The 13,647-nt window shown below is 41.4% G+C and overlaps 1 protein-coding gene across 1 annotated transcript in view; it reads left to right on the top strand.

Moving 5' to 3' along the window:
* MAP2K6 (mitogen-activated protein kinase kinase 6) overlaps window positions 1-13,647 on the top strand; it is a 126,071-nt gene that overhangs the window by 77,166 nt on the left and 35,258 nt on the right. Inside the window, exon 2 of the mRNA XM_062216058.1 lies at window positions 8,714-8,780. Coding sequence (XP_062072042.1) covers window positions 8,714-8,780 — 67 coding nt within the window. The remainder of the gene's footprint in view (window positions 1-8,713; window positions 8,781-13,647) is intronic.

Below are 13,647 nucleotides of genomic sequence, written 5' to 3'. Positions count from 1 at the left end.
GCTTAACTGGAACTTGAACCCAGACACTCTGATATTGGATATAGGCTCCCTAAATGGCTTCTTAACCTCTATACCAAATACCTGCCCCAGCACTGAATGGTTAACATGGCAAAATATACTGCATCTCCACCAGACCTTAAGAAACAATGTCAATCACATGAAGCTGTGAGAATTGAGTTTCTGTTCTTTGGAAATAGGACTATTTTCTAATTAGTTGATGGTGCAGCCTGCGTACACTGGTGCATTCCCTACGACGGGAATAGTGATTCTTCACTGATTCTTCATTCTCATCTGATTTTCCAAAACTGTTCTTGGCGTGGCTGCCTTCTCTTCTGCTGTCCTCCTTATTCCCCTCTCTGTCTTCAGTGCTTTACGCCTCTGTTTGTCACTCTCAGATCCACGTTCCCCAGGCGCCCCCAAAGCTACATTTACTTGCTTGAACCCTACCACTGGTTCCTCCTGCATCTGATGCTCAATACACCTGAATTAGAACTCATTGTTGGCTCTCTCCACATTGCCCATTCCAATTGGCCTGGCTTTCTTATTTTACTCAATTTCAGCTGGACAATGATGATGATGATGGAGGCAGCGACTGCTACTACTGTTGCTCCTCCTCCTCCTACTTGGTTTCTTTTCCTTTGTACTTCTTATATAATAAGTAACCAGAGACTATAGATTTTGGTTATGAAATGCTTAAGCGGCTGATTTATTAACCAGATAGCTGTGGTCTCTTCTTCATGTTTCTTGGGTCTATTGCTTACTCTGTAAGCACAGGTAAGACACAGGCTGTGGCTTTGAAGAGCCATGTGTAGTGGAAGAGGTGGATGAGCAATTGGGCCCAGTTAACCTGTAGGAAGGCGGTCATTAAAGATAGGCCTGGGGTGCTGTCACAGCACAGTCAGGTGTTCATTGTGCTCCCAGCTTCCTGGAGAAGAAGGTGCTGGATCTTAATGTTCAAATTGACAAAGAGAACCAGGTAATAAGAACTTCTCAGGGAAAACGTGAACAAAGACCTGCATGGAAGCTGAAAACATCAAAGCCTGTTTCTCTCTCTCTCCCTCTGTGTGTGTGTGCGTGTGTGTGTATGTACACCATAGTTTCAGAATATCCTGCAAATATTAGCTTAATTAATCCTGTTGCAGTATTTTTTTTCCTGAAACATAGTCATGGCACACCTCTACTGAAACACGTGGTCGACTTCTCTTTTTAATCTGAAATACTTCATTTATCAGTTACAGTTTTCCATTCTCTGACTCCAGCCTTCCATCCAGGCTTCTCTCTACCACCACCTGTCACTTGTCCAAAGTAGATGACTCAGAATTCTTTGAGGACACCGCAGTGCTTCTCACCACCATTGTGGCCCAACCTCATTGTTCTTGGAATCCCTCTGTTGCCTTCTCTGGTCCTGACTGTCAAAACCTTACCTGTGGCGGTCGGCGCCATGGCTCACTGGGATAATCCTCTGCCTGCGGCTCTGCCATCCCATATGGGTGCCGGGTTCTAGTCTCAGTTGCTCCTCTTCCAGTCCAGCTCTCTGCTGTGGCCTGGGAGGGCAGTGGAAGATGGCTCAAGTGCTTGGGCGCCTGCACCTGCATGGGAGACCAGGAAGAGGCACCTGGCTCCTGACTTCGGATGGGCATAGCTCCGGCCGTAGCAGCCATTTGGGGGGTGAACTAACGGAAGGAAGACCTTTCTCTCTGTCTCTCTCTCTCACTGTCTAACTCTATCTCTATTTGTCAAATAAATAAAAATATTAAAAAAAAAACCATACCTTACCTGTTACTTTTTTTTTTTCCATTTGGGAAACATTTAAATCTATACAAAGAAAATATTTAGTATAGTGAACACTGATGTGCCCTCAAATGCTACCGATTACCAAAGGACCATCCAAAATGCTGTTTTCTCCATTCAAGCAATTTCTAGTTTCCTCATTTCCTCTGTCTGGCTTTCAGAGTTCAATTTGTGTATTGTCCACCATGCCTACTCATTGTTATAGGAATTAGATTTTCATACCTTCTACTTCGTTTTTTTTTTTTTTAAAGATTGTTTATTTGAGGGGTAGAGTTACAGATAGTGAGAGGGAGAGACAGAGAGAAAGGTCTTCCATCTGCTGGTTCATTCCCCAAATGGCCTCAATGGCCGGAGCTGAGCTATCTGAAGCCGGGAGCTAGGAGTTTCTTCTGGGTCTCCCATATGGGGTGCAGGGGCCCAAGGACGTGGGCCATCTTCTGCTGCTTTCCCAGGCCAGAGCAGAGCTGGATCAGAAATGGAGCAGCTGGGACACAAACCAGTTCCTATATGGGATGCCGGCACCACAGGTGGAGTCTTAGCCTGTTACGCCACAGCTCCAACCCTCATCTCCTACCTCTTTAAAAGCAGAATGTTCATCCCCACTCCTACCTCTTTCAAGGCAGAATTTTCATCTTATGAATTTTGTGTCTTGCAATGTCTGTGTTGGTGAATTATTGACAGGGCCAGCTCAAAGCTAGTGAGGAGTTTCACTTGGAATTTAATTCCTACCAGCCAAAATTTACTGGTTGGTTGTAGGGGAAGTGAACTTTTCATTGTAAAGTGAGAAAATGATGAAAGAAGGGGAAAATTTTACATAGACATATTAGACAAGGGGTTCTTCATATTGGCTGGCATCTCAGTCATTTGTAAAAAATGTGACTGGTGAGATTTCATTATTAGGGATTGTGAATCTGTAGAGCTAAAGTAACTCCCATAGGCAGAGGGAACAAGGAGATTATGGTTCAAGGTTGCTGAGATGTTGGGAAAATGTAATTTTAGCATAAGTCACATAAGAGTGGAAAAACAGAGAAGAGAATTTGAAGAAATTAGATGCCCATATTGGGGACACTCTATTTAGCTCATATTTTAAAAACAAAAGCACAAGCAGGGGAGAGTATTAATTGAGCATCTATTACATGCTGGACAGCGTTAGACTTGTTCACATACAGTGTGCCATTGAGTTTCCTGGTGACCTGGTGAGATGGTCCATCATCTCCAGTTTGCATGAAACTGAGTTTACACTAAGAAGTGTTCTCAAGATCACCTTGTTAGTAAGTGGTACAGCCAGTATTTGAAATAATATCTTATTAGCGTTTAAGTCTGTTGTTCTTTCTACTCCATTCTGGGTTTCTCTTTTTTCTCTGTTTCTTGAAGGGCTCAAACAACAAATATTCAGTAACCAGATATTTATGTTGTGTAGGTGCTGGCAAACTCACTGTTCCTGGGATAATAGGTAATTAACCAATAAGTAATAAGCAAATGCCAAAATTAATAAGGTTGTTATAGATTGTGAGAAAAGTAAGTAGGAAAATAGATGGAAAGTGGCCATGAGATCTATTTGAGAGAGATGTTTTAAATGAAAATACCAAAGTTTGAATAAAGTTGTCTTGGACTCTCACTACGTTCCAGGCCCTGTGTGGGATATTGGAATGTGAAAGCAGGGCTGTGTGGACAGGGATCCTCAGGGAGTTCTCAGTAAGATCTGGGAAGGTTCTGTGGCACATGAGATAAGGCAGTGCAACTCGGAAGCTTAGTACTCTTCTCCAGGAAGGCTGGAGCTCTCCACAAGATGAGGGGACCATCGAGGGACTGGTAAGCTCCCAGAAGCTTCATTCTGTCTCCGTGATACCCAAGTGGCTGCATGTTTTCACATGAGTTTTTCAACTTCGCTTCTCTAAACTTTACATAATTCCAAAAATATGCCCTGTTGGCAGGAGTCTCCGTGGTGTACAAGATGTAGTGGTTTGGAAGGATGGAAGGGTCTCTGTCTACTTTGAATGTTATTATTTTACTAATTTGAAAGGCAAAGGGAAAAAGAGAGAGAGAAAAAGAGAGAGAGAGTTCATCTGCTGGCTCATACCCTGAATACAACAGCTGGGTCTGGGCCAGGTCAAAGCCAGAATCTGGGACTCCCATATGGGTGTTAGGGTCCCAGCTACTTGAGCCAACACCTGCTGCCTTCCAAGGTGCACGTTGGCAGGAACCTGAAACAAGGAGTGTAGCCCGGGCTCAAACGCAGGCATTACAATATGAGGTGTTCCCAGCACTTCCCTGTCTGCTTTAAGAGGCTGTTGTAAAGCCAGCTTTCTCCCTGCACTCCCCCTTTTCTGCCCTCTCCTGTTAGTTGCTTTACATATGAGCATTGCAATTTAATAACATCTAATGACACTTCTCTGCCAATTTTATTGCCAGCTACCCTTGGAACTTAAGCCTAGCTGCAAGTAGTAAGCAGAGGGCAGCCAAGGCCTCCAGGTTGCCAGTTACTTGGCTACAAACCCCATTCATCTTGGGAAACGAATTTTTAAAATAAATTTGGCACTAGAAGCACTGCCATCCTTTTGTGAGGCTATGTCAATAATCGTAAACCCTCCTAATCATGCTCTTCAACCCTCAGCCAAGCTGACAAATATTTAGGCATCCGAATATTCTCAGGATGCCACCTTCTGTTGACTGTGTGGGATTCTTGTGCTGTTTTGCTTGGCACTGGAACACAATCTTCTGTTTTATGTAATAAGGCACATCAGAGAAGCCCTTTATGTGCACCCTCTCCGAGTGGGTGCTGAGCAAGATCTCTTGTGTACCCCATCATTTTTGGTATGGTCAAAGCTTAGTGAACATTTCTGTGGCCTGGTAAATATTTTCTAGCTGTTGGCAAGGGTTGTTTTGCTTTTTTTTTTTTTTTTTTGCAGTGCCATTTGCTCCAGGCTAGGATTATAATGACCCAGCTTTGGTTTAAGATGAATTTTGAAAATATATGTTTGTGCTGGGACTACAATATTTTCAGAGAAAACAGGCGTGGGAGTGACAGGCGCTGATGTAATATATTGCTGCATGCACCCAATCAGACGGATGAGTTTACCCTTTGCAGATTGTAACAAGAAGAGAGAGAGGCTTGCAGAGATCTGCAGATATACACAGGATTCTCTTTCCGAGAAGGCTTGCTGCTAGCATGTGGCATAATACAAAGCCCATTTTCTGATCTTTTGTCACTTTTGCATTAGGAGATCAAGGGAAAAGACCATTTCGCATAGTTGACCATTTAGCTTTATTATTCCTATTGCTCCCTCCCATTAATATTTTTAACAGAGTGCTCAATGTTAGCATCAGGTGTTGGCAGCCTTCCTAGGGGGAACAGATTGCTTTGAAATAAACACAGCTGGAAACGGACCACGTATTGTTTTTTCTTTCTTCTAAGGACTGGAAGAGGCATTTATAGAAAGGCCAGAGTACCCGGTGATGTCTAGAATCACTTTATAGATTTATTCCTCTAACTCTGGTTAATGATTCATACCATGCCTGGGTGTCCAGAGGAACCCACTCTCCTTCCCCCTTCCCTGCAGTGGCACTTTGCAGAGGTTTACTGCCATCTGAACTTGAGGAGGGGGTGGAGTCTGCTCAGCTCTGTTTCTTCCAGCTGAAGTGTGGTTTTAGGAGCTAAGTAAAGAATGACTTCTGTGGGGTTTCCTGATGCTGGCCCTGCTTGCAAACTTGAAAATCTCATCAGAGCCTCTTCCCCTGGTCTCTTACTGTTCTACTCTTCTACAGGAAAGCAAGTAAGTGAATTATGTAAATGAATTGGTGTGTGTGTGATTTGTGTTTCATTTGATGTACTTGTTAAAGCGAAAGCAGGGCATTTTTTAACAGTGTAGTTCAAATTGGTTTTGTGTCTCCTTGAACTATTTTTTCTTATTGCTGCAAGAAGTTGATATGCTTTGAAATATTGAATTTAAAGAAAACTTTGAAAACTATGCAAATCTTCAACTTATATGTAATCAAGGGTCTAGAATCTAGAGACAAGAGATTGGTAATTTCACCCAGGAGGCAGCGAATTCAGGGTAAGAATGATGTTGATGTGGGATGAGGATTGGGTGGGTGTAAAAGTGAAGTGGGGGGAGAACCCAGGGCCGCCTTCTCCATCCTTGGAATACTTCGTCATTGTTTAGATCATTTATTTGGTGTCTGTGCCATAAGTTTCTGCTGTCTGTCTCTTTCTTTCTCTCCCTCTCTCTCCTGTTTCTTTGTATAGATATTTATGGTTTGTTGAGTTATGGTATAGTAATTGCTATTAGTAATTGCTACTAATTAATTGCTATGGTAAAAGTTTTTCCAAGAAGATTTCCTCAATAAATAGCCATCTCTCCATCTACCTTTTAAGAACTGAGTTAGAAATGAAGAAAAGAGAGAGAAAGGAACTTAAAGAGTAACCTCTACTTTCGATTTGCTTCAGTGGCCACCAGGCACCCTTTTTTACAGGCAAAATATATTTTACTTTAGCTTTGTTTTATTCGAGAGAACTAAAGTGTTGTATCTGTTGGGTTACCTGATTCCCTTTTCCCAGGACTGAAATATGTATGTGGTTATCTGAACAAATCCATTCTGACTCTCTCATTTTGTCCTCACTGGACTATCTGTTTCATGTAAAACTGCATCTGCTATCTCTTTGACTGAGGGCAATGGACAGGAATTGTTGGAATTGGGTCATATAGCATTTGTATCCCAACACCTAGCATGTCTCCTGGAACATAATGAGTCCCTATGCATTTTGAATTCATATTGTGTGTTGCTATTCACTCCATGTGTTTTCAGTTCATATTGACTAACTTAATAGCAAGTGCTATATTGTGATCTGGGTTTCAAGAGTAGGGTGAGTTTTGAATCTTATTAAATGCACAGATAAGCCCTAAAGAGGAGAGAATTGAGAAAACCTGTTATAGTGAAGGTGGCCCTAAAAGACGTTCTTTAGGTTCGTGTCTGCCAAGCATATTTTTTCTCACTGTATACAACTTGGCAGAAGTTATCTAAGCTTTTAAGTTTAAAAGCAGGGAAAGAAAGAGCTCAATTATACATTATATTGAACTCTGATAATATGGACAATTCTGTTCCTGATTGTCTTGGTTGACCTCTTAAAAAATGAGACTGTGTAGATTGCTTCCCTATATGACTATAAGTAAGAACTACCTGTGGTGTCTCAGTGTTCATGTGCGTTATCAGAGTTGATTCTCACATCGGTCCAGTGAAGTGCGTATTGATGTTGTGTTGTAACTGAGCAAATTGACAGTCAGATGAAAAGTGACTCTGGTGGTCACTTGATGGTTAGAAGAACCAGATGTGAGCCAGTTTTTTTTTTTTTTTTTTTTGACAGGCAGAGTGGATAGTGAGAGAGAGAGAGACAGAGAGAAAGGTCTTCCTTTTTGCCGTTGGTTCACCCTCCAATGGCCGCCCCTGCCGGCCCGCTGCAGCCGGTGCATCTCGCTGATCCGAAGCCAGGAGCCAGGTGCTTCTCCTGGTCTCCCATGTGGGTGCAGGGCCCAAGCACTTGGGCCATCCTCCACTGCCTTCCCGGGCCATAGCAGAGAGCTGGCCTGGAAGAGGGACCACCGGGATAGAATCCGGTGCCCCAACCGGGACTAGAACCCGGTGTGCCGGTGCCACAAGGCAGAGGATTAGCCTGTTGAGCCGTGGCGCCGGCCAATGAGCCAGTTATTTTAAGACTTAAAGTTGTAAGCTCTCCTACCCACCAACAAAAGCTCAAAATCATGCTTCCCTTGCCCCACCCATTAAAAAATTCAAAATTCCATGCTTTCCCTCCCCACCATCTCTGTTCTCTACACTTCTTCCATCGTGGAAGAGTGGAAGGAGTCCCCACTTTGGGTGTCAGGAGACTTGGACTCTGATTTGACTGGGTCATTGCCTGCCCTGTGATATGAGTCACTGAAGTCTTTGGGCGTCGTTACCTCGCAAGGAGGTTTCCCTGTTTGATTTTTAAAGTTTCTTTGCAGCTTCAGGATCTAAAAGGGGCTTACCCATGGCTCTGTCAGTCCTACAGTTGGAGAAAGAGGTGAGGAAGAGAGTGGAACCATGGGCATTTTGTCCAGCTCTGCTTTGGTTTCTCCTGCAAGTGGCAAAGAGACGCAGGATCTCCAGATATGAGGAAAATCCCAGACTCTTACAAGACTCTAGTCTCTGAACTGCTTCCTGAGCTGGTGTTTCTCAGCCTGGTTCTTTTTGACTCATCAACTAAAGTACTTGAGCCAAGCTCTCTTGTGGTTTCAGCTCAGGGAAGAACAACATCAGATTCCCTTCCCATCTGGCCCCACAATGAGTGATAACCTCCTTGCATGAGCCCATCTGTTATATTAATCCTTTTTGGAACAGGGCAAATGTAAATGAATATTGTTCTATCCTGCAGCTTTTGGCAGGTGTTTGAGTAATGGGCAGGGCAGGGCAGTGGAAAAGTATTTTTTATCCTACTTCTATTGTTAACTCCAGCAGTGGTTCACAGACTCATATGGAACCTTGTAGGATACTAAGGTAAAGGAGATGATATTCTAGTGACATTCAAGAGAAAGCAAGAGCCATCACCATTACTGTGCAAAGGAAAAATAAAACAAGTTGGAATGGCTCTCTCAGCAGGTAGAGAAAGTAGATCTTTGGAGGAAGAGAGAGTTGGCATTCTTATTCTGACATTTCCACCCTGGATTGATGAAGCATCTCATCTACAACCACAGTCAGCCTTTGATAAGGTTGGTTCTGCCTGCTGCTTTATTTCCATCACTCAGACTCCTTCGGTGGGAAGTGCTGTTCTGAATGCGTAGATGAGAGCTGAGCACACAGAGCGCTCATTTCCTTTCGTCACAGTCTCTGCCCTTGCTCGCTTGCTGTGATTTAGATCATAACTTTTTCCTTATGTCTTTTCACACAGGCAAAAAACGAAACCCTGGCCTTAAAATTCCAAAAGAAGCATTTGAACAACCTCAGACCAGTTCCACGTAAGTTGGCAAAATCATCTTCTTTCGAACACTTGCACTTTGTCCATTCCCAAGGGGGGTTCCATTTTGCACTATCAAATGAGGTTTCAGTTTTGGAAATAGTTGTTGTAAGGAAGAGCCCTTCAAGGGAAAAGCCATTTGCTCCCTGTTCTTAGACCTGAAATAATTATGCCCCATCAGTCAGTCTATACTGAATGGCTCTGAACTCAGTGTCCCCAATTATCAATTATGGAAGAATTGAGTGTCAAGTGCATTTGGCAAATGGAGCCCTGCGTCAACTCAGAAAGGTCCTCGAAGGTAGACATTCTTGCCTCCTCCTGTAGATTGGAGCAAACAAATCTGTAAGGGCCACTACTATAAAACTTGAGTTGAAATGGAAAGATGGTATCTGGTGAGGGCCCACATCCTGACACGTAAGTGCTTTTCCATATAAACAGGAGGCAAGATGAGGTAAAGGAACACTACTGTATTAGCTGGGGCTTTGGCCCAAAGGCCCGAGTGAGCTCAAGTTCTAGTGAGGCAAGACATTGTATCAATGAGTCTCCTTCTTGCTTCTTTGTCTCTCTGTCCTGTGTAGAGGGCACCTCCTATTTAATTGGAGGCTCGACCACCTACTAAAGCATCCACATGGGAGGGATAGAAATCCCAAGAAAACAGATTACAGTAGAGGTACCAGGGAGACAGAATAAACAAAGGGAAATTATCCCTAATGGAATTCTAAGTTTTTAAGGTGTTTGCTCATATCTACAAAAGTGCCTCCCCTTTTAGAAGTTTTTCTCCTTAACTTTGATCCATTTTATCAGAAGATCTACCCTTTAGTGTTGGGATGTGCTTGTAAAAATGATCACGTCGGGGCTGGTGCTGTGGTTCAGTGGGTGAAGCTGCCGTCTGCAGTGCTAGCATCCCATATGAGCACTGGTTTCAGTTCCAGCTGCCCTACTTCTGGTCCAGCTCTCTGCTAATGCTCCTGAGAAAACAGAGGAAGATGGCCCAAGTCCCTGGACTCCTGCACCTATGTGGGAGACCCAGAAGAAGCTCCTGGCTTCTGGCTTTCGTCTGGCCCAGCCCTGGCTGTTGTGGTCATTTAGGGAGTGAACCAGAGGATGAAAAACCTGTCTCTGTCTCTGCTTCTCTCTCTCTGTAACTCTACCTTTCCAATAAATAAATAAATCTTTTTAAAAAATGACCATGTCTATTGTTAGGACTTTGGTGATGTTGTTGGCCCTTGACTGCCATGTAACAAGAAAGTTTCCAGTGAGGAACCTTCAGGACAGAATCCAGTAGAGGGCTTCTCTTCAGACTTCTGGACTGCAGCTCAAAGGGGCAAAACTCAAGTTCCTCATGAGAGGAACTGTAGGAAGAAGTTCTTCCCATACCTATAGTCAAGATTACTTTTTTTTTTCTATTTCTTTTATTTGATCCCTCTGGGCAATTGGTGGTTCCTACCAATTTACAGGTTACTTGAGAGCTTGGAGTCACATAGATGGCTTACCCTTACTACCTCTCTAGTGCTTTATGGGATATACTTAAAACTGTTTTGCTTTGAGATAACTATAGATTCGTGGGAAGTTACAGAGGGAAGTAGAAGGAAGCACCCTTGTCCCAGCCTATGCCAAATTCCTGCTCCCTACATGTTAACCTCTTACATATCTATGTTGCATATCAAAACCAAGAAAGTGGTATTGGTACAAACCATGGAACTTAGCCAATTCCACCATAAATATATGTACTTACGTGTGTGTGTTTGTGTGTGTGTGTAGCTCTGTACAGTTTCTCACATGTGTAACCTTGCATTAGCACAACTATAATCAAGATACTCAACTCTGAATGTTACAAGACCCTTTCATACTATCTCCTTATAGTTATACCCACCTTGTCTCCCCATTCCCATTCCTAATTCATGACAACCACTAACCAATTTGTTATTTCATGATTGCTCTATAAATGGAGTCATACATCTCTTGTTGAGAGTTTTTTAAATTCAGCATAATTTCCTTGAGGTTCATTCAAGTTGTGTATATCAAGAGTTCCATTTTGTCACTGAGTCCTGTTCTATGATATGTTTACTTCACACAGAAGGTTTATGAAGAGATGGGTAGTTTTCAGTGTTTTGGCTATTATAAATAAAGATATTTCATGTGTCCTTGCATGAAGATAACTCTTCATTTCTCTGCTTTATGTGCCTGATATTATAATTGCTAAGTTATATGGTAAGCCCATTTTTATTTCTGAAAGAACTGCCAAATTGTTTTCCAGAGTGATTGTACCATTTTATATTCTCACCAATAATGTATGAAAGATCCAATTTCTCAGCATTCAGTATTACTAGTATTTTTCATTCTGATGTGTAGTAATAATATCACTACAATTTTGATTTTCACTTCTCTGGAAGGTAATGATGTAGCATATCATTTAGGTGTTTATTTTCCATCTATATATTTTCTTTGGTGAGATGTTTGTGCATCTCTTTTGCCCATTGTCTAATTAAAATGTCTATTCTTGACTTTTATAGAATATAGACTATAGAATACATAGACTATAGAATACATAAATAACTTTTTTTGAACTAATGGGATTTATATAGATTTATTTTCTTTCAGTTTGAAATTTATCAATTTATCCTTTTAGCAAGATCTTTCAAAGAGCAAAAGTTTTTAATTTTGATGGAATTCAATTTATCACATTCCTCTTACAGATCACGTTTTAGTGACAAGTCCTAGAACTCTTTGCCTGGCCATTAGATCCTAAAGTTTTCTTCTGCATTATTGTCTAAAAGTTTTATAGTTTTACATTGAGGTCAGTGATTCATTTGGAGTTAATTTGGGAACAAAATCTGAAGTTTAGGTTGAGTTTTGCCTACATATTGGATTTTCCATAGTTCCCACATCATTTGTTGAGAAGGCTATTCCCTGTCTGTTGAAATGCTTCTACATCTTTTTCTAATATCAATCTTGCTTATTTGTTTGACCTGTTTCTGGGTTCTCTATTCTGCTCCACTGATGTACGTGCTTGTCCTTCTGCCAGCTTTACACCATCATGATTACCAGAGATAAACACTAAGGTCATAACATCAGGAAAAGCAACTCCTCCCACTATTTTTTTTTAAAGTTATATTGACTATTCAAAGCATTCTTCTCTTCTCATGTAAGTTTTAGAACAAGCTTGATTATGCCCAAAATTTTAGTAGAAATTGTGTCTAACTTATAGATCCACTTAGGGAAAATTGACACATTACTACATTGAGTCTTTAAATCCATTAACATGTATTGCGCTTTTATTTTAATTAGATTTTTATTACATTTGTTTAAATATTTAGATTTTATCTTATTTCCTTCTTGCATTTTATAGTGCAGATTTTCTGTATTAGGTGTTGTTAAGCTTTGAACCAGGCAAATGGTGTGGCACAGAGGGTTAAGATGCTACAGGCAGTGCTGGCATGCTCTGTGGGCTGCAGTTCAAGTCCCAGCTGCTCTACTTCCTATCCAGCTTCCTACTAATGTGCCTGGGAAAGCAGCAAAAGATGGTCCAAGTGCTTGGACCCCTGCACCCAGGTGGGCAATCTGGAGGAAGCTCCTGGCTCCTGCCTTCAGCCTTCCCCAGCCCTCACCATTGAGTCCACTTGGGGAATGAACCAGCGAATAGATCTCTCTCTTCTCTCTGTCTTTCCCTCTTTCTCTCTCTCTGCAACTCTGACTTTCAAATGGATAAATAAATCTTACAAAAAAAAAGTTTTACACCTAAATATTTCATTTTCCTTGACACAAATGTCAGTGGTATTCAAGGTTTGATTTTGGTTTCTACATGCTCATAGACAGCATAAAGAGATGCATTTGAATTTTTTGTGCTGATTTTGTAACCTTAGCTTCCTAACCTCACTTACTAGTAGAGGTCTTTTTGTAGATCCCCTAGATATTTAGACCATTATTCCATGTGTAAACAGAGACAGTTTTGTTTCTTTTCCAGTCTGCACTTTTTTCAAACTTTCTTTTTTAGCCTTACTAAAGTGGCAAGAATGTCCACCACTTCTATCTTCTGCTTCAATTCCCAAATGCCAGCAATAGCTAGGGCTGGGCAGGCTGAAGCCAGGTAGCAGGAACACAATCTGGGTCTCCCATGTGGGTGGCAGAGACCCAACTTTTTAGCTATCACCTGCTGCCTTCCTACATGCACATTAGCAGGAAGCTAGAACTCAAAGTGGAGCCAGAAATCGAACCCAGGCACTCTGATGTAAGATGTGAACATTCCAAGTGGTGGCTTAACTGTTGCACCAAACTCCATCCTGAGTGTTCACTACTGAGTTAGATCGATAAGAACAGTAAGCCATGCTTTGTTTTGCATCTTAGAGGTCTTTCACTATGCTGTATGACATTAACTCCAGGGTTTTTAAAGTGCTGTTTATGAGATTAAAGTACTCCTCTAATTGTATGGTACCCTGACAGTTTTGAATGGTGTTGAATTTTGTTAAATACTTTCTCTGCATCAATTGATATAGTCAGCTTATTTTTCTTCCTTGTCCTATTAATATGGTAGATTATACAGATTGCCTTTTAAATATTAAACTTGGCTTAAATACCCAAAATAAATCCCGGATGTTTGCTATGCATTTGTTTTACTTTAAGAAATTCTATTTGTTGACATTTTCTTGAGGATTTCTGCATCAAAGCTCATGGGAGATGCTTGACTGTACTGCATTATTAACTTTTTGGTACTATTATTTTTTGATTTTAGTAATATAGCTGTATTGCCTCATAAATGAGTTGGTGAATTTTCCTTCTATTTTCTGATAGATATTTTATAAAATTTGTAGTAAGTCTTCTTTGAATATTTGCTAAAATTTTCTAGTGAAAGATTTAGATTTTTTATGGAA

Source organism: Lepus europaeus, chromosome 18, assembly GCF_033115175.1.
Source record: "Lepus europaeus isolate LE1 chromosome 18, mLepTim1.pri, whole genome shotgun sequence".
Taxonomy (NCBI): domain Eukaryota; kingdom Metazoa; phylum Chordata; class Mammalia; order Lagomorpha; family Leporidae; genus Lepus; species Lepus europaeus.
This window is presented reverse-complemented; position numbering and strand designations above follow the sequence as displayed.